General features: G+C 32.1%; 1 protein-coding gene across 1 annotated transcript; it reads right to left on the minus strand.

The window, feature by feature from the left end:
• Positions 1-1791: 1791 nt before the first annotated feature.
• On the minus strand, positions 1792-8292 carry LOC130441616 (venom serine carboxypeptidase-like). Its single transcript, XM_056775374.1, has 2 exons — positions 7438-8292; positions 1792-5436 (listed from the first exon to the last, which is right to left on the minus strand). Exons 1-2 carry the CDS (start codon positions 8273-8275, stop codon positions 4856-4858), a joined length of 1419 nt encoding a protein of 472 aa, XP_056631352.1. The 5' UTR covers positions 8276-8292; the 3' UTR covers positions 1792-4855.
• Between the last annotated feature and the right edge of the window lie 18526 nt (positions 8293-26818).

The following is a 26818-nucleotide window of genomic DNA, read 5'->3' on the forward strand; positions in this document are numbered from 1 at the left end:
GACTGAAGGAAACTTAATGAAAGAACTTCATTTTTTTTAATGGAGAATTATGTTTCCTCGATTCCACATAATATGTACAATGGTCGAGCTAAGAAAACAAGAAGTTGAGGTAAATGTAACAGCTTTCAATTTACTCGTGAATAGTTTAAACATTGCACAGTTCGAATTGTGGTTCAACTTCGTCTTGAGACTTCATTAGAAGCATTGAAAATGCAATACATCAAGACATATTGGAATCTCAGCATATTCCTTATCCTCATTTCAAATCGTCCAATTCTTATAGAAGTTATTGTTGCATATTTTGATGCAATTACAAGCGAATAGCACTCGAAGTACTTTTCACAGTCATCTATGTAATTTGAATAGTTTTTTCTTTATATAAAATCCTTGTTATCGTAACCAAGTTGTTTACATTGTAATATATTTTCTCAATTTCATTTCAATGAATTCTAAATGATTTATTTGAATATATCTTTGGAGTTGATTACTATTTACGTTAACCTCCTTTTTCTTTTTTTAATATGACTTTTTCACTGTCGCTATTCATATATTGAATTTTATTCAGGCGAGATGTCTTAATATGAATTGAATTTTGTAAATACACGAATGAAAGAATATTGGCAAGTTTATTCACACAAATAGAGAATCACAGAAGTCAACTTATACAATAAGTTATTGAAGCTCGATTCAGTATCATATCAAGCAACATGCAACTAAAATTTATTTATTATTGATATGATAAGATCTCAATTATTTGGTAGAAGATTTTTGCCAAATTTCAACGATAAGGCTCTGTGAACGTTTATTTTGAGTATAGTAAATTTAGAGGGAAAATTCTGAAACGCATACCGGAACCCCTTAACTTCTAGCGGACATACAACTCGGAACTAAACCTATGCCGGCTATTTCCTTCGGGCAGAATTCTACTCCGTACAAAATAAAGAAAATTTCCAATGTTCAGATGCTTTACTTCACCGCAGTGCGCCTTTCCGTATCATAAAATATCCTACAATATAAAGTGACTATTTCTTAAAACACTGAATTATTCTTCATGAAAATACGTTAAAAATCGTAGTGGGAAGGTGTTTCTATAATTGAAAACAAAGTTTAGAGCATTAATTCATCATCATCATCATCATCATCATCATGGTTTTTGGCGCTTTAAATCCTTTTTTTTTGAGGTGGATTACTCCTCGTTTTCTAAATTTTCTTTTCTTTATAGTTTGTCGTTTGTTTTGTCTGCTTTTGTTATTATTTTCCTTTCTTTTCGGTTGCGGCATTTTGCTCTCCAGTTTTCTTCATTGAGGGCTCTCATGTCCTCTTCTTTTTCGTTTCTTCAAGTTTCTCCGAAAGCATTAATTCAATGTTTTATATTGGTCACATTTTGAGGGGATATAATACGCGAAAATTACGAAGTGAGCGACATCTTTTGATTTTCTCTTAAACTTCAATAGAGTTGAACATCAAAGCCAGACTACGAACTATATTTAACTACTTCATTCAGACTAATTGTGATTTCATGAGGCTGGGAAGCTAGACTGGACTTCTGTAGATACAAACTTTTGAAATTTTTCGAATTTTTTTTTAGGCCATCATAATACTACAAGTTCCTCTTTAAAAACCTCTTTTCAGTTGTCTGCTTCTGACTCCAATATATTCCATGCTGTTAGAAAAGGTTACTTCAACTTTTTTTTCAACCACACAAACACGCTCAAGAAATAACGGAAATTATGAAAATGAAGAAAGTTTTACCGAAAATACTAAAAATACATAAAAAACCAAACAGCATCAAATTTATAGATTGTATTCACCGCTATAGAAGTCATAGAAAACTTCAACTATTCTTAAGATATTTTTATACGTTAAAAGCTATTTTTTCTTCACATATTATTTTTTTGACAAAAATTATTCCCCTCCTCAAATTTATATCAAAAATTTTTACTTTAACTGACTGTTTTATATTAATAAGTTTGTTAATTAATTAATAACTTTATTTTCACAATTATCCAGGTATTACATTATGGTCTTCCTCAAAGTATTTTCCCTGAGAGAAAATGCACTTCTACCAATGAGGTTTCCACTGCTGAAAGTCTTCAGATATGATGCTGTTCAGATACAGTCATTCGTACATAGATGGTTTCCACATCTCCCAAGTTCCATCCACGAAAGAAACAAAAAGAAGTCACAAAGATCAAGATCGGGTGAATGAGACGAGACATATGAGTGATGTTTGAGTGTGCTCATTGTCATGATGAAGGATCCACCTGACAAAACTTCTACGATCTCTGGCTCGAAGATACAAATTGCTTGTAAACAATGCTCTTAGAATCAAAGAAAATAATAAAGATCGACTTCACATTGAAGCTTCGCGACTTCTTTATTATCGGTTTTCCTGCTAGTTTTGAGCTACACATCGAATTCCTTTGTTTTCATTTAATCCTCACAGCACTGAATCCTCTTTGATCTCTGTTCTGGAGTCAAGACTTTCGGTATGATTTCTTCATTTATGTTTTTGTGTCAAAAGTTCATGAACGATTGTTTTGGTGATCGATAGCTGATTGTCAAGCTATGGACATTAAGAACACAGCTCCGAATTTGTTTAACACTTTCTTCGGAATTCGATATCGATGAGCGTCCTGGGCGGGAGTCTCATTTCATTTCTTCTTGGGCTTCTCGGTGCCTTTTTTACCTTGTTCACGGTTGTTTCCTTCAGAGGATTGTCTTGTCTCCAAACACTCAAACATCTCACATCCTTGATATTGCTTTTCCACAAAAGGATAACTTTCAACAAGCAGCCACTCATTCTTAGTCGTTCTGAGCTTCTCAGCTACAGTGCAAAACTTGGCGATGCCTACAGCCTGTAAAATGAAGTTGTCTCCAACTTTTCTACATATTTTCTGGATAAACCTCGTATTTAGTATGTATTTGTAGGTACGAGCTGATGCTGACAGTCAAACTGCTTACTTAAAATCAATATGAAAATGAATGAAAACAATCCCATTTAATTCTAGATTTTCCAATAGATAATTCGACTGCGATTCATTATTAATAAATTGTTCAATTAAACTTTCCACTTATGGAGGTTTTTTGCTTAGGAATCAAATTAGTATTGAAATCCAATTGATATCCTTTTATAAATATTTTGCTAAATGTATTGTATAAATTACTTATTTCAGAAAAATGTTCTTTATGCACTAAATCACTCGAAAACAATACAATCCATTCTCTCACAAGACCCTTATACAGATCTCACTCTATATAAAGCAATTTTAATTAGGGACAGAGAAACTGAATTAACTATAAGAGCTTGTAAAACATTTAAAGAGATATATAACTTCGTTAATTCAACCAGTCTACGTTTCCGACAATCCTGCTAACGAAAAAAAATACCTTCAATTTTATATAGTCAAGTAAGATAAGAAGAATAATTAGTTTTATAGCAAAATTCCTGTATAATGTTTATTGTGTTAGAATGCAATTAAAGTATCATCTATCGAAGTAATAAATAAATGCCTACGCAGCGCTAGTTCTTAGCATTTATTAACTTTTTCTGTTGTGTTTTCAAATACGGAATTGATTCCAAACAAAACACTTTGTTATTGTTTATACGAAACATTGTAATGATTTTCTTAGTTTCTCATTTATTTAAACTGTTTTCCAACAGTGGGGTAAATTTATATAAACTGTCTTTCACTTATCCAATTCATTTAAACAATTACCATCACTGAATAAGTCATGCGACTAACTAATAAAAACATATTTTTATCAAAAATCGATTTCATTTATTGATATATGCTATAACTTCTCGATGCCGTGTTTGTGAAAGGATTTGTCGTCTTTTGCCTCCAAATAGCTTCAGTTTCAGCAATTGCTTCTTCATTTGAGCTGAACTGTCATGCAAAACTGTCAAACAAATCTTGTAGTTGTGAATCCATCTGCAGCTTACAGAAATGAAGCTTTCCATCAAAAAACCATCTTACATCCAGAGTTGAGTGATTCAACGTTTTCTGGTTAAAATTTTTCTGCGCATGAAGTTTAAAATCCATCTTGTCATTGTATGTTTTTATTGTCAACGTATGATTGAAGTTTAACTATCTGGAAACTTGGTTAAGGGAAGTCTGGTCAACGAGCGTAAAGCTAAAGTGCCGGATAGAAAAATCGAGGAGATCATGGAATCAAAAAAATCTGACTTTCACCTTAATTTCAGAATAAGATCCACAAAATCGTGTGTACATTTGGTCCGTGCTATTGTAAGGTATGGAAGGTTGGGCACTGAAAGTTATCACTATGAACAAATTGGAGGCATTTGAGATGTGGATCCACCGAAGAATTTTAAGTGTTCCATGGAGGGCAAGAAAAAAATTCTGAGGAGAATAGGAAGAGAACGTACCATTTCCTTCAATTCTTGATGGAAAAAAAGCTAGAGGAATGAAGGGGATTGGACCTAGAAAGGGTGTTTTGGTTCGAAAATGTCAAAAATTGGGCAGGAATGACAACCACAGGAAAATTAATTAATACCACCAGGATGAAATGGTTAGAGGTTGTGGCAAACATCCATTAATGGATAGAAGGAGGAGAATATGATAAAATAGTTAATTTCGAAGCAAAGTGATTTCGATTTTTACGATTAATCCTGTTTTCTCTGACATTTTTCATATGTTTTTGATTCTATGTTATTGACAGAGACTAATTAGAAGACAAATATTTATTTGGTCACGTACTTATTCGTCTATACTTGTTGCATTTATTATTTTCATAAATTGTACATGATGGGACTCGGAAAAATCAATTTTGGCCGCCCAAATTCGAATTATGATGCTTATATATCTGTCTGTGCAGTCATTGAACACTAATTTTAGTTGAAGGGTATATTCCTCACTAATTGATTGATGAGTTTCAATGCCACTTCTGGTTGATCTGAAGGTACCATATGTCCCGCATTTCTCACTAGAATTTCCGTCAAGTTTCCAGCAGTTTTGGTATAACCCATGATATCATTGTTATCGGAATACCAAACTTTTCTTTCCGCATTTTTATACTCTTCTGCAGCATCAAAATTCAAATTTTGCAGATATGTAATCATCATTGGATAGGCTACCACAATGTCGAGTTGACCGTTGTACAATACAACTCGATAGTTATTGATAAGATCGATGAGGAGATTTGCTATGGATTTTGGAATATCATCTTCAAGATTTGTGTACACATTAGAATCATCGGTAAATTCATTATTTCCGACATGAATAGCTCTACGTACGTCTTCTCTACTCAAAAAGTTGTTTAAATTCGCTTCGTTATCAGTAAGTGATACTTTAAGGTAGTTATAGGGATCGATATATGAAGCTGCTTGTCCAAATAATGAAAATAATGAACCAAAGTCTTCCTCCATAACAGCTAGAGCAGCACCATACTCTTCTTGTTGAATCAGTTGAATGGCTGCAATGAGAGAAAAAATTCAAACTAGAAGTCTTATTCAAGATACGGTAATGAATAGAATGTTGTCATAAATAGCACTTGTTAATACCCTGAAAGTGTAAATCCACGAGGAAGATCTCTGAAGTACCTGGCCCAACAAAGAAAACACAAAAATTTAGTTTTAGCTCAGCGATAGTCAATACGAATCGTCAAGCTCCTTAAAATCTTCGATCACCGAACCATTTTTTCAACTTTGGAAAAAATAAATAATCTGAGTGTGCTAAATCTGGCGAATTGGGTGCATAAGGTAGCAATTCAAAGTTCAATTCATCAATTTTGGCCATTGCAATAAAGCATGTGTAAACTGATGAGTTATCTTTTTCCTTACGACCGTTTTTGCTTTTTTTCTTCGTTTAAACAATGGAATAAGTTCGCATAATACTCGCTGTTGATATTTCTACTTATTTCAAGATAGTCAATGAGAATTATCCCACGTGCATAGAAAAGAAACGACGTCTTTGGATGGATCCACGTTTCATCTATGGTAATGATATGAAATATTCGTTTCTAAGTTAATATCCGATGTTTATTATGTTTATTAGATCGCATACTTTCAGTTGATAATCATCCAGCGCCGCTTTGAGCATTTTCTTCATTACATCTGGAGTGGTTACCTCATTTGATCGACCTCTACGATGCAGGTCTTCGTATGTCGTTTAAACTCTTCTAACCAATACTTTACTGTTCATAATAGAGGAGCAGTCTTATCCAGAGTGGAATCCAGTTCCACGTGTTAAATAATATCTGATCCCAATACTACCACATTTCATTTGTAAAGGTTACAATAAATATAAAAATTCAAAGCTTTTACTTTAGTTTTTCACCTTACTGTATAAAATAAATCCTTCATGAAAAAGATAGATTGAAGAAAAAAATATATAAGTGAACGATTTCTCACCAACGAAGCTGTGTAATGTTGGTTTTCCATCATACCATAGAAAAATTTTATTAATCGAAAGAATTGGATGTAACTTCATTAGAACATTTGCGTTATCAGCTCTATAATTGTTTTGTCATGAAAAAAATGAGCGATCTATATATGTATTAAGAAAATCACATAATTAAAGTTAATTGGTCCTTTTTTTGACAATTTTTCACAAACGAAATCGTTCAAAGTTTTCCTGTTAGCTATTTCTTCTGCACTTTTCTATTCATGTCCTCTCTTCAATTTCTTCGTGGTCTTTCTCTCTTGTGGTGTCTATTTTAGGATCTGTTTCATTATCTTGTTCTCATTTTTGCTTAAATGACCGTACCAGGTCGATTGTTTGGTTTTGGATTGCTCGTTGGTCTTTACCAGAAGTCCATTTCGTCTGTCACTACGATTTTATTTCGTACATTCTTGATATGCCACTTTTTACTTTCATATGTTACAGTGGCTCTGAAGATCGTGTCATAAATTCATTGTTTGCTTCCATCTATCATAGATATAGCTTTTTTGGCTTACGCATTTCTCCCTACGATTGTATTATACTGAAGTTTCAAGTCAAGTAGCTTCATTCGTCATAATCCTGTGCTATCGGGTGATGTTGTCACTGAGAGGTATTCCCATCCAACTGTCTTTCCGCTTCCACATCTCTAGTTCCTGCTCGAAGTAGATCTTGAATAGCGTTGGCGAAAGGCAATACCCTGGCTTTAAACCTTTCGTTGCAGTAAACCTAGTAGATGAATCCCAGTTTGTTATAATTTTTGTTTTGTTTTTTGGACTGCTTCCATAAATCTATTTGTGATGTCTATTTCTAATAGCGTTATGTAACATGTAACTTATGTAATATCAACTGATATTAAAAGTTACCATTCGATAGGTAGATCCAGATCAAAACAAACCCTTATCAATTTCTTAATGCATATTTCATGCATTTAAGGAATCAGATAATATTTTGCAAATCCTCTATAATATTCTTATATTAGATATTAGTTAACATAACCTCTATAATTTTGAAAAAAAAAAGAGTTTGCATTTACCTTTTTCCTCCATATCGTTCATGGCGTTTTTAACAGATAAATCTATAAGCCCATGTTGATGCACATACTCCGAATACCTCAACTGATATTCTGGTACACACCAACCATTACCAATAGCTATTCCCTTCAAGTTGATTTTCAGATCTGCAGTTGGATTACTTCTGAATATTTTGTGTCCAATAGCAGGTATATATTTTCCGCCATAAGACTCTCCAGTTATAAAGAAATCAGTTTCCCGTAAATTTGGAAAAAGTTTGAAGAATTGAATGAGCGCTGTATATAAATCATCCCCGACTTTCGTTTGATTTTGTGCATATCCATTATTAGTTTTACTGAATCCAGTTCCAGCCGGTTGGTCAAAATATAATAGTGAATTGGTTTCACCCCAGTGAGTTTCTCTTAGTATCAAACTTCCATTCTCCCCAATCACAAACGGTCCATTTTCGTTGAAAAGCCCATACATGGAACTAGCTCCAGGTCCGCCTTGAAGCCACATTACTAGAGGATCTAATTTGGCATTAGATTGCGATGGTACAAACCAAAAGAATAAAATAGAGTTATAGGTATCATCAACCCTGAGGTAACCAGAATAACTTTCAATTCCTAAAAATATGTCAGATGTTACTGCGGCGGCGTGTCGCGCTTCATCAATTTTTCCTTCGTTTATCAAATCTGTTAGTATGAGTGGATCACCAGCATCACCGTCTCTGATATTACCATCAATTTTTCCATAAACATTCTGGAATAACTTTCTTTTCGCTTGAAATTTTTGTTTCAGCTTCGCTTCTGAATACAAAATTATCAATCCAAAAGATACCAACAAGAATTTTAGCGTCATTTCACTTCGTAGTTTGTACACTGAAAAATTTACAATTTTGTCCTATTATTTATAGTGCTTTGGGATTAATGATAAATCTGTACACCACTCAAAGATAAATTCGGCGATTAATTATTGATATTTCTACCATTTATTGATATAATAATAAGATTATACTCGAAGAAATAAATTTCTGGTATTGATTCACCTTCTAAGATATGTTTAAATTTCAATTTGTAGAGTGAATAGTTTAATAATGGAAAAGTGTCTAAAATACGTCGTTGGTTTCGGAAGTTAGGAGCTTTTTCCTATACTCTGACCTCGTACGAATTCCAAAGAAGCTCTATTCCAATCAAAATAGTCAACTGGATAATAAGAAAAGATTTATAATATGGGAAACAAGACAAGACTAGGGCACGACAGAAATAAACGAAGTTATTGAATAGAAAAAGGTTGGTAGCTATCAGAGTTATTAGAATTTTTTGAGGTAATTGCCTTATGATATATTCAAAAAAGCTAAAAATAAAGGCAAAAATTGAATTATAAACAATACTGAAATAAGAAAGTGAAAAAATATCAACAATATCGACTGAAAAGTAATAAATGAATTGCTATTTGGAATAAAATGGAATAATTTATTGTGGAAAGAAGAAACTGAAGACGAAATTAGAAGATAAACAGAAAAAATAAATGAAAGTAAAAATGATACTGGTTAATATGAAAGCATAGTCTAAAATATGGGTTTTGAAGTAAATAAAAGACACCTCGACGAATCAACATGAAACATATTAGCATTAAGTACCTTGAGGTGCTTACTGACGAAATTAGAAGACAAACAAAATGAAGTACTGATGATAATGGGTAATACGAAAGTTAAAGCTAAGAAACGTGGTATAAAGTAAACAAAAAGTTCACCGTCGTTACCAAGAGACTAGTAACTTCCATCTAAAACGCACATCGTTGAGGAATCGGACACAGACAATTCCAACATGAGCTCAGAACATCGCAAGGGATGGCTGAACAGTCAAAAGAAGACTTGAGGCAATTAACCATGAGCCAGAAGGTCAAAACATCGAGCAGCTCGTCTACGATTTACCAGATAACACGTAAATTGGATTGATGATCAATGGGGCTCCAATCCCTTCTCAAATATGAGGTTTAAAGGATTCAGCACCTTCAGGTGTACAAGATTACAGATTATACTTAAATATGTGCCGCTAGGAAACATCTTTGAACTAGCATTTGGTCACAAAAAATACAAATATCAACATATAGAAAACAAATGGAAATCTGTAGTGGAATATCGAGCGGAAAGCATTAAGAAGATATCGAGTGAATACTCATTTGGAAAATTTAAACAGTTTAAAAACTAAAATGAAATTACTGACGAAATTAGAAGAGAAACAAAAACGAAGTACTGATGATAATGGGTAATATGAAAGGTGAAGCTAAGAAACGTGGTTTAAAATAAACAAAATGTTCATCGGCGTTACCAAAAGGCTAGTAACTTCTATCTAAAACCTACATCGTTGAGGAATCGGGCACAGACAATTTCAAAATGAGCTCACAAAAGCGCAAGGCATGGTTGGACAGTTAAAAGGAGACTTAAGGCAGCTAACCATGACCTAGAAGGTCAAAACATCGAGCAGCTCGTCCACGGTCTAAATCTAGAGAACACGTTAATTGGATTGATAATCAATGGGGCTCCAATCCCTTCTCAAATGTGAGGTTTAAAGGATTGGATTGGGCCTCCAAAAGATACACATCGAGGAAATAATTAGATGATACATGTTATGTGAGAGATTTTGCATGAACATGTTGATGCTGGAATAAATTTAATTGTGTTCGCAGATCAACTCTTCTCTCCATTTCTCTAGAAATCTGACGGAGGGTGAAGCAGTTCTCATCAAATTTTATCAATTTTTTCCAAAGTTCTTCTGGCACGGTGCGTTCTTGTATTATCATGTTGAAAAATATTGTTTTTTCTGTTGGTAATTGCCAGTTGATTTTTGATTGGAAATTTATTCACTTATTTAATCTAATTATTCACAATATAGATGTAGTTCGATAGTTTCAAGGTTTCAGTCTTTTTTCAGGATGAGAATCACGCTTCAAGAAAGTCTCTTCTTTTCGATCATCACATAGGTTGCATTGGTTGGCTTCGATCTTTTCGGATTGATAATGGAGTACCCAAATACCTGCTATGATTATTTCACGCTATGACATCAAAGGCTTAGTTGGGTATTATCTATATTTATGTCAGTTTTAACGTTATTGACATTATAAAATTGAATATATAAAGATCCTATAGACTAGAAATACATTATAGAATCTAGCATTCAGCTTAACGATGAGGACTTTAATTCCAAAAAATTTGAAAAATTACTTTCAGGAATTCAATTTGTCTATTGGTTTTACAAGTATTTCGCTGATAAGAAAGGGATCTTATTCAATCTATAGATTTTATCTACGGATTAAATGACGAAACATTCTCTTTCTATTTCAGTGTGTGAAATTGTAATGAGTAGGGATTTTTAAATATCATTTTGCCCTATTGACCTTCGTGTAAGTGCCGCGAGTTATCTTAGTTTTATTTCCAGTTTTCAATAGACAGAATACCAACGATAAAATATAATCTACGACATTGAAATATCAAGATAAAAATATTTGCGTCCCTTTCCATATTATCAATTCCATCTTCATATGAATCATTAGATTAAAAATTTCAATATTTAGTTGTTCATTGATTTATTAACACAAAAATTGACAAAACACAAAAATTTCAGGGGCCTATACATCCAGCATAGATTAGCTCGCCAGATTGAGATCTTAGTGTCGTTAAAAGTGTAGCTATGACATGTCTGAGACGTCTCATTGAAGTCTCCTTCGGAAAATTGTAAGAGGAGTTAAGTTATGGCCCGCGTTTCCTTTTACCTGCACTCCCAATCCACTTCTTTGTTCAAACAAGCGCTAAATACTAATGGTGAGGTCTTAGTAGGCATCACGGACGTTTGCTGGTTCTAGAAGGAAAATTTAGACCTCTTCCTCAAGAAGTGCTATGGTACATAAATGATCCTTCGAAAATACGAGATTACTGGACAATAATTGGAGTATGGGTGAGAAGCTCTTTGGATGACAGCTGTGGTTTTCATTAGCTATCCCAATTCTTTTACCTAAATCATCATCAGCTAGGTTTAAATAATTTATTGAATTAGAAAGATCCAAATGAAGTGAAGATCTAGAAAGTTTTGAAATAAGAGAAATTTCAACCATATGAGATCTATCTAATTAAAACTTAGTAGTAGTTGTTAATACTCATTTGGGAAATTTGAATAGTTTGTAGGCAAAACATGAGCTACATACGAAATTAGTGAAGAAACAGAAAAAGAAGGTAGTGATCCAGGAAATCTATCTAGTTAATGGGTTTGAGGAGAAATAAACTCAGAATATCAACAGATATCCTAATGAATGAGGACAACAAATCTATTCACATACTTTCAGAATGTGTGGCCTAATACAATAAAGCAGAAAACGGAAGCGATCAATGTCCAATTTCACATTTCCAGTTAAAATAACTTACCATTTATTGACACATAAGTAAATTTTCCATACATTTCAATGCTCACAACTCCAACAGATTCGATAAATATTTAAAAAAATAACTTTAGTCATAAAAAATATTATTTTTTATAAATTTGAAAAAAAAAACTAATGAAAAACAATCAATTGGAACTAGAAAGATTTAACAAAATGAATCACAATAAATGTAAACTAAAAATTATTTCCATTTTCTTCTTCTTAATGTTACGAATGTCTCAGCAACCAAATCTATTCAGTCTGTTGTTTACTGACGTCTTCTTATCTGTTTATCGGTCATGTTTAACTTTATCTCGTCATCATCATCATCATCATCATCATCATCATCATCATCATCATCATCATCATCATCATCATCATCATCAAGCCTTTCAATCCCATGTGGTTTATGGCTATCCCTTTTGGCGCTTTAAATCCTTTTTTGAGGTGGATTACTCCTCGTTTTCTAATTTTTATTTTCTTTATAGTTTGTCGTTTGCTTTGGCTGCTTCTATTATTATTTTCCTTTCTTTTCGATTCCGGCATTTTGCTTGATTTTATTAACACAATTATTAATAATGACCAAGTTCAGGATTATAATTTGATGTTTGAGGTAATTTAAAATTTTGATATGTTTCATATTTTACACCGAGAATTGACCGTAAGCTCTAACGAAGTCTTCAGAGAACTATGGAAAGAGTAAATATCAGAGTTATATTATATTATTATTATATACTTTTTTCATATTACACAAGAAGTTCAAGCAGGTTGAGGCATATTCTTGAGGTGATACTTTTGTCTTTTCTGGATAAGTTAGCTTCCGTGAAAAGCCAGTGGTTTCTTCTACAAGAGTTAATAAATTGCCAGTAAAATTTCTTAGAACAAGTTGAGTGTTCTAAATGTTGAGTGCCACGCAACCTTAAATCCCCGACAGGAGACTCTTCCTCAGGAAGTGGTATTCGGTCTCAGCAGGATGTTCTACATGAAGATTCAGAGTCTTCACGTTTGTATGTATGTTGTGATTAAGATATTGTGTACATTCTGACCCAGACGATCTATATTTTTCTGTTATGGTGCTGAGGATACTTGTTTGCGTGTTCACAATTGATCTATCAGAAAAATCCGAATGTGAAATTGGTCTAGCTGCAAAATTCTTCGTCTTCTGTTTCATAAGCTTCTAGGTGTGATGCTCTGTAGTTTCGTAGTCTCTTGGTTCAAGAGAATGTGGATAGAAGTTTCGTCCTCTACGTAATAGAATCTGCTCGTTGTCCGTATTAAACCTAGCATCTTCAGGTTTCAACTGAGATGAAAAAGCCCCAACAAGACTCTTGTTTGTATTCTTAGACGATCTTAGACGACTAGGATGACCGTAAGTGAGGAGTTTATAAACTGAATGGATAATATGGATCAATTTCTTGAAGTACATGTACAGAAGTGTCCTGGGATCCAACCGATTCAAATGTCCTTGCTGGTACAAGTCCTAAAGCAGTTATTTTGAAGATGGTGGAATTGGGAAATAAAGAGAAGGAAGTCTTCGATATGGAGTTGATTGTGCTCTGAAAATCAGAGATACAAAACAATCATGATAATATAACATTTTTCTGAAAAGATAGAGAATTCAGAAGGTATTCCGTATTAAAGCTTCCTACACGGAGACTTGGAAGTTTCAATGAAAAATTGATACACTCTATCTTAGAGTGAAAGAGTTGATTGCAGTCGATGTCTTCTTTTATGTCCAATTCTAACAAATTTATTTGTTCAATTTTTCATATGATACGTTGAGAGGGAAGTTTTTGGAAATCAATAGAAAGGCCCATATAATAGGAGGAGTGTTTCTGCAATTCTAATACAAGGGGTCGCTATCTCTAATACAAGATGATTTAAATACGGTTCTATATGCAACTGCTTTAAGTACAGATTTGACTGATAATATATCTCGTTATGTTTCCAGAAAAACCTGTCCGTATTCAAATCACTTAGGATTAACTTAATTTAACTATGAAAATTACTTAAAATCTCATCATCGTCTTCTAAATATTGAAGTGGATTATATTACAGTTTCTGCTAGAGATTCGAGAATAGTTTTTTTCGTTTATTTAATATTTAGTATTGTGCTGATTAGGTAACTCTATTTTTAACACTAAAATCATCATCAGATACCCATCAATATTCTTATCATCATCTCGAGTTGAGGATTGTTACGTAAATAAATATTAGCTCATATTTACATTTGTTCATTATTATTGTGATTTTATAGTTAGTAATAAATAAATACAAATCAATGAAATGCCTACATCCTCTTCAACTTTTATCAGATTGTATCTCGGAGATAAGAAGCCCACTAAATTGTATTAGAATACTCTCAATTAACCAGACAAGTTGAAATATTTGCTGATTTCTTTCCTGAAAGGTCATTTAACGACCGATTACTTACTTGACATGAACATCATCTCGTCTAATTCCCGAAGAACAAATTACAATGACAAAATATCTGAGCGGAAACAGTTTGTTGGCATTTTCGCAATACCTTTTCCGAAGTGTTATTTCGATAGTCAGCTTGACAGATCTGTCCAATCAAGTGCGAGAATATACGGTGACAGGTCTTCTAGTGGAAGGTCTTTCTGTAAACACTGGATTATTTCTTTTGGCTGGATCAAATTTTGTACTCGTAGCGCGGTCCCACCCATTTGTCAAACTGAGGAAATAGGACAAGGATAAAAATGCCATAATTGAAAAATAATTCTCTATTCTTTCAGAATCATTGTATATACTACATTCCTTGTAGAGCGTAATGATTTATTGTTTGTATCAATAAAATATGAGGTTGTATTAAACGCCGTCAATTCAAATATGAAATTTGATTACGAAATATCACGATTTGTTGACAAAAAAACTGGTCGGCATAATGTTAAATTAAAATACAAAACAAATATTCTTACTATACATATGAAAATGAAATAAACCGACAGATTTGATCATAATCATGACATATACTACTGAAACAAATTTTTTAAAACGTAAAAGTACCTGGCCTGACCTAAAGATTGCGTAGTTGCTTGAAAAATTTTCTTTCAGTTTGTTCATCGGTCATCGTTTTGTGATAATTTTTTTGAGAAGGTATTAGTTCAACCAATAAAGAAGCTGAACTAAATTTTTCTTCGATTGTGACAGCTTCTACATTATCAACAGTAAAATATTGCATAACAGAGTTTGAAAGAGGCCGTACGACCTGCGAGGACCAGAATCGCAGTGGTCGACCAAATGATGTGACGACTCCGGAAATATCGAAGAAAATTCACAAAACGGTATCGGATATTCGTCTATGGAAAGTGTTTGAGCTAGCAGATATAATAACTGCGGTATATTGCATATTAAAACTGATAATTTGGACATGAGAAAGCTATCAGCAAGATGAGTGCCGCGCTTGCTCACAAAACGTCTTGAAAATGTTTCGATTGGGTGTTCGGCAATATTTCACAGGAATAAAATCCTTGTTTCATCACCATGGATAAAACGTAAGTCCATTATTTCACACCCGAAATAAAAGAACAATCAAAACATATACAGATAAGTTCATGTCGTGAGATGATTAACATTGACACTATCTATGAGGTGCAAAGGACAAAATTTCACGGTTCTCTGTAAAGAAATTTGCTTAAGGTGCCATCTGTTCCAGACTTATGTAAACTACGATTAATAACAACAATCAACGTTGATGATCAGTTTATTATTAATTATCAATTATTGAGACCAATAATTTAGATAATAACTATACTATCATTTAAGTTTAACTAAATTACATATATATGCCAACTTTCATGAATCAATTGACTCGTTTTTGAGTTTAATTGGAACATACACATGGACACTGGATTTTCATATATCAAGATAATAATAAAACAAAAACTATCACCGTGAATAATTATGCGGACTCATTGCAACGTTTGAGCGAATAGATCGAGCAAAACCCACCGCATTTGGCTGGGAAAAAAGTGTTGTTCGAAACCATTGATCAGTTTACACATCCGTTATTACAACGGCCGAAATAAATTGATGAATTAAAGTTTGAATCGCTGTTTCTAGACTTGAAAATATGGCTCGGTAATGAATGATTTCCAACAATGAAGAGGTGATGTCGTCAGTTATTGACTGTTTCAAGTAGCTTGACTATTCTTAATAAAAAGAGTATTTAACCTCATGAATATTACTGTGAAAAGTATTAAGCTAGAAGGAGATTACGTACTGAATAATTTCAAGTGGGTCAAGCGACCCTAAGGGCTTATAATAAGGATTATGTATTGACAGTCCACTACTTCGCGATTAAATATCATGTTCTAGTGAAATGTTATCGATTTTTTTAATACTAACCAATCGGCTAATTCATCTTTACCGATTTGTCGTAATATGTGCCCTAAAGCTTCGTGTGTTTCCCCTTTACCTTCGTTAGGCATACAATTTTTTCCAAATTTTTTGTTTCTTTTGTTGGTTCACACACTTCTGGCATCATCGTCGTAATAGTATCTATGTAAACATGCATCTGTGTCAAACCAATTTCGTTCCTAGTTATACTTCAGCTTTAATAACATTAACGGGCGCTTAATATTATCATATTTCCTATTTTCAGAACACTCAAATTTACGTGGAAATCTGAGAAAACTGTCCGAACCAGATAGTGGAAATGCATTTCGAAATGTATTCCATTTCCTGTAGTATACAGACATCAATTTTTTGTATATCGTATGCAAATAAGAACAGATAAGCATTGTAATGTGATGCATTATGTATTGGAGTGTCTCTAACCTCTGGAAAATATACCCACGAATACGAATAACGATTTTAAAAATTCTTAATTTCGTTATCATATTGGAAAAAAAATCGAATATAATAAATAAAGTATAGATACAATTATTGAACTGAGTAAGAGTGTGACACAAAGTTGAATGATCGTAACCACCCTTTTCAATAGTGCTAGTTAGGGGTAACTGACTCTTATAAAGGGTTATATATCTGACCCACTACAATCAGTCAGCCATCAAACGTTAACCGATACACATCTACTTTAACAACAAACAAGAATTCTTCCTGAGAATGGATACAAAAAGTGATAAAGCTGTTCAAGCGATCACCCACGTGAGTCAAGGCCAGAATAGACGAGAAGTCACGAATGCACTGAACATAAATCAGTTTGCTGTTTCCAGAGTTCAAGATCGTTACCAAGAAACTGATAACTTCCATCGAAAATGAAGGTTCCGAAGGAAATAGTCAAAACAAGGATTTAAGCAGCTAATCTGTAGTCGTATCTGATCCCAAATCAATCCTATCCAACCAAGTAGTCTGTATTTGATTTGTCAGAGAACACGTTAAGTTTCTGAATGATTTGGGCAAAGCAAAAATTGAGTCGTGCGGTGGGATTAACGCTGAACCGATACATAGAAGAAATTCTCATCTTAATGCAGGATAATGCTAGGACATACTGCAGATTCCTGACGCTAGTATATACAGGATGTCGAAATTGCCGCTATGGATTGGCCAGCGCACGGCCTGGATTTAAATTTTCGAGCATTTATTGGATAAAATTATGAGAAAAGTTCGGGCTAGAAATCCTGCACCCGTTTTGAAATAGGACTTTCTGAAAAATGGACTAGGATGGAACAAGATCTAGTAGATAAACTCATTCGATCCATAAAAAACTTGTTATTAGAGTCAGGACCGGGAACACTAAATATTGATAAATATAAATTATAATTTTGACGAATTTTTCGTTTTCTGTTTCATTTTTTTGAGAACCCTTTTTGTTTGATACTTTTTCTTTATCAAAAAAATAACTCATTAATAACAAAGAATAGTTATTATCAAGCTAAGATATGCTGAAATCCGAAACAGGACGTACGTTTTGAGTCGGTTTTTTCCCAAGGGACTATTTTTCTCAATAATTATGGGTTTATATCAACTTTGTTATTGATTTTATATAAAAGCACTATAATATCAGTTCAAATTGTCCCAAAGGTCGTATATGAATCAGAGAGCTAAATAATTGGAACTGGAGTTGGATTATATACAGGTCATTAACTTCAATGGTCATTTGGTTTGAATATAATTAGAGAAACCTCATACCTCCATCACTGAAATCATGGTTTTGGACACACTTTTCCTTTATTAGTTCCCAAGTCGGCTAACAAGTAGGAATATTGATTAATTTTCAAGCTGGAAATCAAACTTTGTTTTCTCTATTGAACTATGTGAGTTATTCCATTTCATTTAATCCATTTCATCATGTATATTACATCTAAATATTCCATACAAATCGAACATCCGATGATGTGATACATATAGAACTATTTTCCACATCATAATCCTGATTTAATAGAATTTGGAAATGAAAACACACTCAAAACTCTATAATTGACTTAACTGTAATAGAGCTTTTAGACTAATTTAATATGGAATATTTCAAAAATTTACATTCAAATCAAAAAGAAGATAATGAAAACAAGTGCCTGTTAACGCAATTGTTTCATTATCTGCATTCCCATTTCGTTTCAACATTGTTGATATAGTTTCAGTACAATGAATTACAGGGCGCTCCAACTGTAGATTTTCTTATCTTTTAACATTTTATCAGTTATATAATCAAGAAAACAAATGATATAATTACATCGAAATTAATGACAATTTGCAAATCACACACGATCTAAAATATTCAAATTCGTGATTTCTAATCATAGATATAATTCCTTTACATAAAGGTTCAAATGGATTTGACTAAATGAAATCTTTTGATATGAAATAGTCACTTTTACTCAGAATTCAACGAGCCCGTTAAACTGTCCTTTTAGAAGAAGAAGGATGAAACAATTCTGACTAAGATAAAATGGAATAAAACTAGAAAAGTTGATGGTAAATCCAGAGATTCTCGTTGATTGATTCTAATTAGATGAATCGGTTCCAGAATTATGGATCTAGTGAAGGCATTTCTTACATCTAGACCCGATTGCGACGATTTAATGGCCTGGTATCATCTTTTTCACAGTTTTAGTCAGTAGAATAATATCAGCGTTGAGATAGGACTGCGTTTTTTGTGTTTTTGATCTAATTCAACTTTTGGAGTGGTAACAGTGATAAATTGATCATCTGATGGAGATGACAGTTAACAATAGAAGTGTCTTAATAATCCCGGAACCAAAAGTAATATTTAGACGAAAATTATTCACAAGAACTGAGATTGTAATCGAAAGGAACACCAACGATATTTGACAGCAAATTTAAAACTATAACACATGCTTGGGTTAACTATCATAGATGTTAGGAGACTTGCATACCAAATTACCGAGAAACATAGACTGGAACACAGCATCAAGAGAACAAAGAAAATGGCTGGGTGAGCCTTGGGCTACGCCTTCATGAGACAGCTTAAGGAGCTTAAGAAGTAATTAATAAATCCATCCACAAGTTACAATCTATCAACTTTAAATAAATATTTGATAAATACTTATAAATTTGATTGTTAATTAGCTCAGCATAATTTGAGCTTATTCTCACCCTCTTCACTGAGCCGCGTGGTTTATGCACGTTCCCAAAAGTAAATTTGAATTTTTCCATTTCAATTGTAATCTTCATTTTTCCACATTTTTCCGTTAATAATATTTCCACCGTTACCTGCGCTAATGTTTGTTTCATTCATTCAGGATTAGTTTTGCAACGTAGTTTTGATTACTGCACTGAGAATGTCTTCGTTTGAGTTGTCTTCAGCAATTATAACTTTGATTTAGCTTGTACAGGTAAGTTATTACTTTGAAAATAGTTATAACTCTGTTAGTACGATGTGTAATGTTCTACTATAGATAACAAAGGCATTAAAATACGTTATGTAGTCGATTTCACAATGGAAAAGAGATTTCTTGGAATATTAGTATGATTTTCTTGTCTACTGCATCTTCTGAAACTTCATCTGTTTATCGCGTCGAAAACTGTATAAGCTGTGATTTGTACACAGTTTAATAAGTCAAAGAATTTTCTAGATAAATCTGTTTTTATGCTCCCCTATGTAACATCTACATAATTTTCAATATTGAAAAAAATTGAATTGATCAATTGAGAAACTCAAATGATGGATTTAAGTGAAAAATCACGGAGAAACTGATTGAATTGATCGATTTAGAAATTCAAATTATGCATTTAAAAAAGAAATCACCAAGAAAATTCAATTGATCAATTGAGAAAGTCCAATAATGGATTAAAGGACAAAATCGCCAAGAAAATTGAATTGATCAATTGTAGAACTCAAATAGTGGATTGAAGAAAGGAATTACCTAGAAAATAATTAAATTCATCAATTGGGAAACTCAAATAATGGATCCAAGTGAAAAATCACCAAGAAAATTGAATTGATCAATTGAGAAACTCAAATAGTGGATTGAAGAAAGGAATTACCAAGAAAATAATTGAATTCATCAATTGGGAAACTCAAATAATGGATTCAAGTGGAAAATCACAAAGAAACTGATTGAATTGAACGATTGAGAGACTCAAATAATTGATCTAAGTAGGAAATTACCAAGAAAATTGAATTGATCAATTAAGAAACTCAAATAATGGATTTAAGCAAAAAATCACCAAGAAACTGATTGAATTGAACGATTGAGAAACTCAAATAATGGATTTAAAAAAGAAATCACCAAGAAAATTCTACTGATCAATTGAGAAAGTCCAATAATGGATCAAAGGACAAAATCACTAATAAAATTGAATCGATCAATTGAGAAACTCAAATAGTGGATTGAAGAAAGGAATTACCAAGAAAATAATTAAATTCATCAATTGAGAAACTCAAATAATGGATTTAAGCAAAAAATCACCAAGAAACTGATTGAATTGAACGATTGAGAGACTCAAATAATGGATTTAAAAAAGAAATCACCAAGAAAATTCTATTGATCAATTGAAAAATCCAATAATGGATTAAAGGACAAAATCATCAAAAAAATTGGATTGATCAATTGAGAAACTCAAATAGTGGATTGAAGAAAGGATTTAACAAGAAAATAATTAAATTCATCAATTGAGAAACTCAAATAATGGATTTAAGCAAAAAATCACCAAGAAACTGATTGAATTGAACGATTGAGAGACTCAAATAATGGATTTAAAAAAGAAATCACCAAGAAAATTCTATTGATCAATTGAAAAATCCAATAATGGATTGAAGGACAAAATCATCAAGAAAATTGGATTGATCAATTGAGAAACTCAAATAGTGGATTGAATAAAGGAATTAACAAGAAAATAATTAAATTCATCAATTGAGAAACTCAAATAATGGATTTAAGCAAAAAATCACCAAGAAACTGATTGAATTGAACGATTGAGAGACTCAAATAATGGATTTAAAAAAGAAATCACCAAGAAAATTCAATTGATCAATTGAGAAAATCTAATAATGGATTAAAGGACAAAATCATCAAGAAAATTGAATTGATCAATTGAGAAACTCAAATAGTGGATTGAAGAAAGGAAGTACCAAGAAAATAATCAAATTCATCAATTGAGAAACTCAAATAATGGATTTAAGCAAAAAATCACAAGGAAACTGATTGATTTGAACGATTGAGAGACTCAAATAATGGATTTAAAAAAGAAATCACCAAGAAAATTCTATTGATCAACTGAGAAATCCAATAATGGATTAAAGGACAAAATCACTAATAAAATTGAATCGATCAATTGAGAAACTCAAATAGTGGATTGAAGAAAGGAATTACCAAGAAAATAATTAAATTCATCAATTGAGAAACTCAAATAATGGATTTAAGCAAAAAATCACCAAGAAACTGATTGAATTGAACGATTGAGAGACTCAAATAATGGATTTAAAAAAGAAATCACCAAGAAAATTCTATTGATCAATTGAAAAATCCAATAATGGATTAAAGGACAAAATCATCAAGAAAATTGAATTGATCAATTGAGAAACTCAAATAGTGGATTGAAGAAAGGAAGTACCAAGAAAATAATCAAATTCATCAATTGAGAAACTCAAATAATGGATTTAAGCAAAAAATCACAAGGAAACTGATTGATTTGAACGATTGAGAGACTCAAATAATGGATTTAAAAAAGAAATCACCAAGAAAATTCTATTGATCAACTGAGAAATCCAATAATGGATTAAAGGACAAAATCACTAATAAAATTGAATCGATCAATTGAGAAACTCAAATAGTGGATTGAAGAAAGGAATTACCAAGAAAATAATTAAATTCATCAATTGAGAAACTCAAATAATGGATTTAAGCAAAAAATCACCAAGAAACTGATTGAATTGAACGATTGAGAGACTCAAATAATGGATTTAAAAAAGAAATCACCAAGAAAATTCTATTGATCAATTGAAAAATCCAATAATGGATTAAAGGACAAAATCATCAAAAAAATTGGATTGATCAATTGAGAAACTCAAATAGTGGATTGAAGAAAGGATTTACCAAGAAAATTGAATTGATCAATTAAGAAACTCAAATAATGGATTTAAGCAAAAAATCACCAAGAAACTGATTGAATTGAACGATTGAGAAACTCAAATAATGGATTTAAAAACGAAATCACCAAGAAAATTCTATTGATCAATTGAAAAAGTCCAATAATGGATTAAAGGACAAAATCATGAAGAAAATTGAATCGATCAATTGAGAAACTCAAATAGTGGATTGAAGAAAGGAATTACCAAGAAAATTGAATTGATCAATTAAGAAACTCAAATAATGGATTTAAGCAAAAAATCACCAAGAAACTGATTGAATTGAACGATTGAGAAACTCAAATAGTGGATTGAAGAAAGGAATTACCAAGAAAATAATTAAATTCATCAATTGAGAAACTCAAATAATGGATTTAAGCAAAAAATCACCAAGAAACTGATTGAATTGAACGATTGAGAGACTCAAATAATGGATTTAAAAAAGAAATCACCAAGAAAATTCTATTGATCAATTGAGAAAGTCCAATAATGAATCAAAGGACAAAATCACTAATAAAATTGAATCGATCAATTGAGAAACTCAAATAATGGATTTAAGCAAAAAATCACCAAGAAACTGATTGAATTGAACGATTGAGAAACTCAAATAATGGATTTAAAAACGAAATCACCAAGAAAATTCAATTGATCAATTGAGAAAATCTAATAATGGATTAAAGGACAAAATCATCAAGAAAATTGAATTGATCAATTGAGAAACTCAAATAGTGGATTGAAGAAAGGAAGTACCAAGAAAATAATCAAATTCATCAATTGAGAAACTCAAATAATGGATTTAAGCAAAAAATCACAAGGAAACTGATTGATTTGAACGATTGAGAGACTCAAATAATGGATTTAAAAAAGAAATCACCAAGAAAATTCTATTGATCAACTGAGAAATCCAATAATGGATTAAAGGACAAAATCACTAATAAAATTGAATCGATCAATTGAGAAACTCAAATAGTGGATTGAAGAAAGGAATTACCAAGAAAATAATTAAATTCATCAATTGAGAAACTCAAATAATGGATTTAAGCAAAAAATCACCAAGAAACTGATTGAATTGAACGATTGAGAGACTCAAATAATGGATTTAAAAAAGAAATCACCAAGAAAATTCTATTGATCAATTGAAAAATCCAATAATGGATTAAAGGACAAAATCATCAAAAAAATTGGATTGATCAATTGAGAAACTCAAATAGTGGATTGAAGAAAGGAATTACCAAGAAAATTGAATTGATCAATTAAGAAACTCAAATAATGGATTTAAGCAAAAAATCACCAAGAAACTGATTGAATTGAACGATTGAGAAACTCAAATAATGGATTTAAAAACGAAATCACCAAGAAAATTCTATTGATCAATTGAAAAAGTCCAATAATGGATTAAAGGACAAAATCATGAAGAAAATTGAATCGATCAATTGAGAAACTCAAATAGTGGATTGAAGAAAGGAATTACCAAGAAAATTGAATTGATCAATTAAGAAACTCAAATAATGGATTTAAGGAAGACATATCCAAGAAAATTGGATTGATTTTTTGCGAGACTCAAATAATTCAGCACTCAGATATTTTTCAGGTAGAAATTTATATAATTGAAAAATATGTCCAGTTCGGTCAGGGGCAGACAAGCCCTTGATGCGACCTGAGCCCTTCTATAGTATCAGCTACAAAAAAATGGAAAAAGCACTAGAAAAGAAAGTAGGAAGGAGCAAAACTTATTATTTGGACAACCTGCATCGATTGAGACAGGCAACGACTCCGCTGAGAAACTATAACCAGAGAAGATCTGATGAATGTATTGCATGCAGATTTTGTTGTACAGAGAACGAAACCTCTAAACTACGAAGCACTACACCTGGGAGCATATTAAATAGAAGTTTCTGGACTTTTTGAAAGGAATGGGATAAACAGACCAGTTATAGAAAGGGGGACACAAGAAATTCTCCAAGTCACAGTGTACCAACAGACAGAAAAATCAGTTATTGTCGAGCTGCTACCAGTCATATTCATGGAATTTATATAAATAATGTGGAATTGTTAGAAATATATGCGATAATTTATTGTTTCAGTATACTTTTCGACCCTGAAGTCTATAACATGGTCATCGAAACGTTTTAATTGTGTGTTCTTGCAGGGAACATTGAATTTAATATGAATATCAGATATTCCAATTTAATTTTGTGGAAAAGGTTTTTTAAAATTGGATCAGAAAAAAAATTTGATGAAAGATATATATTTGATATTTCTACATAAAGTAGTGTAATAATTAAATGATTATTTGAGTTTCATCTACTGATTTTTGGGAGTGAATAAGTTCACTTATATGCCTCATTGACTACTATCGATTGAATTGAGAATTTTCAGTAAAATATTTATAAAGAAAATAGACGTATTGGGGCGTGTTGTTTTTGTGAAAGTAAGCTCCATTTGAAGTGAGCCAACGAAGCACGGCTTCTTTATATTGGGTTATCCGTCTCTTATTAAATAAAACATCGAAGGGTGTCATTCCCGCGAAAATATATCGAGAACAATGTGCTGCCGGTTATGTCAACTTCGTTGAAATTGATTTTCGTTTCAACGATGTTTGATTCTCGAAGGAGATCCAACGGCTTCTAATTTATCAGAGAGGATCCTGAAAACGAGTTACGTTATTTCTGCTTCCAATGGAAACTTGTTAAGGGGGTGAAACAAAATTTTATCATTTCTGAATGGTGTCATCTGATTCATATCGAATGAGTTATTCATGTTTCTTTTTCGAGTGAACGGAATGAGCTTATTTTCTACAAGAAATTATATATCACAACTTCTAGCTCCCATATATGCATTTGTAAGAACATGATGAGGAATATTGAACAAAAATTAATGTAATATACTTAAAAGTATTTCCAAGTATACAGTGATGACCAAAAATTTCACTCTACAGTGACATCTACTGCTATAGTTAACAATGACGAAAATGAATTAATCACCAACTTTAACAAAAAAAAGTTATGCCTAAAGTTTGTGACGATTGGTGCAAACAATGTTGAGAAAATTTAATCACAGTGTTTCAAATGACATCTAAAAGATGGTGAAAGGCAACGAATCATGAATCTAGGTGAATGAACTGTATGACAAATCCAGCAAAAGTTGTTGAGGTTCGAATCACTACGAAGTAAGTGATCTCCAGGTTTTTAGAATAACTGGAAATGTCTTCATCGTTCCATTAAAACAACGTAGAACGATCAATTCTCAACGGCACACCAGCCATCCTTCTTATTCCCGTAGATCGAAAATAAATTGCGAGGTCATCGTTTTTCTACACCTGAAGAAGCAGTTGATGCATTCAAATCATATGTTGTGGAGGATATTTCGACAATTAGTTCAGACAAATGCAAAATTGTATTGATCCAAATGAAGAACATTTTGAAAACCAATAGAGCCATATCCAATTATGAGAATTCGTTTCTATCCGTCTATCTCAAAATTTGAGTAGCAACTCTCATAATACGAAAGATTTAGTACAATTTTCATCATTTTGAGTTACTATCCGGATATGTAAATATCGTAACATCGTATTAGACGATTTTTTAACTTTTTAACTGTTTTTCCTTCAACTTACGCAGCTCGAACATCACAAAAACATCTGGTTTGATGAACAAGAAGATCATATTGAGACGCTTCCCGTATTTATTCACACTTTTTTTATTCATAGGGTAGTAGTAGTATTTATACACTATTTAAAATAATTCACTACCAGTAACTGCGTTCCCACAAATCTCTTCCATACCTAAATAATATTCTGTAAAGTTCTAGAAAACAAAAGAAATAAATAAATAAAGTTTATTTAAGAGAAATACTGTGAATAAACCGCCTGCCACTAAAAAATTATGAACAAATAAATATTATTTATAAAAAATATGAAAGACTCCGCTCGAAAACCACCGCGCGAGTTCATTTGTGAATAATTCAGTTATATTAGACATACTTGTGCTTGTATTATATTCAAGATGGTGTATCACAGATATAAAAATGGAAAATACTACAAAGATATTATATTAATCTAGCAATATTAAAGGGATATATTCCAATTCCACTGCAGCTCTCGAGTTATCTACAATGTCGCTTTTTTTGTCATCCTAATCCAAAACGAGCCCTCTTGTTATGAATTTTCAACTAAAAAATTTCGGTTCCCGTAGATAAACGGTTTTTAATTTCAGATTACATGCTCCGTTTCTTGAACAAAATCACTTTAAACATATTCATAATATTATAATGAGTTCATATGCCAAGCTTTGCCGGTCCCTTTTAATTTTCTCTAAGATTCACATCAAAAAAAGGAATATGATAATGAGAAATTTTGTAAAATGATCATTATGGTAGACTCTAATAGTTGAGAGGATTCTAATCTTAGGATATACTATAAAGTTGAAATATGATATAAGATGAAACTATAATTATGTTATGACTTATTCGAAGTT

Source organism: Diorhabda sublineata, chromosome 3 (assembly GCF_026230105.1).
Source record: "Diorhabda sublineata isolate icDioSubl1.1 chromosome 3, icDioSubl1.1, whole genome shotgun sequence".
Taxonomy (NCBI): domain Eukaryota; kingdom Metazoa; phylum Arthropoda; class Insecta; order Coleoptera; family Chrysomelidae; genus Diorhabda; species Diorhabda sublineata.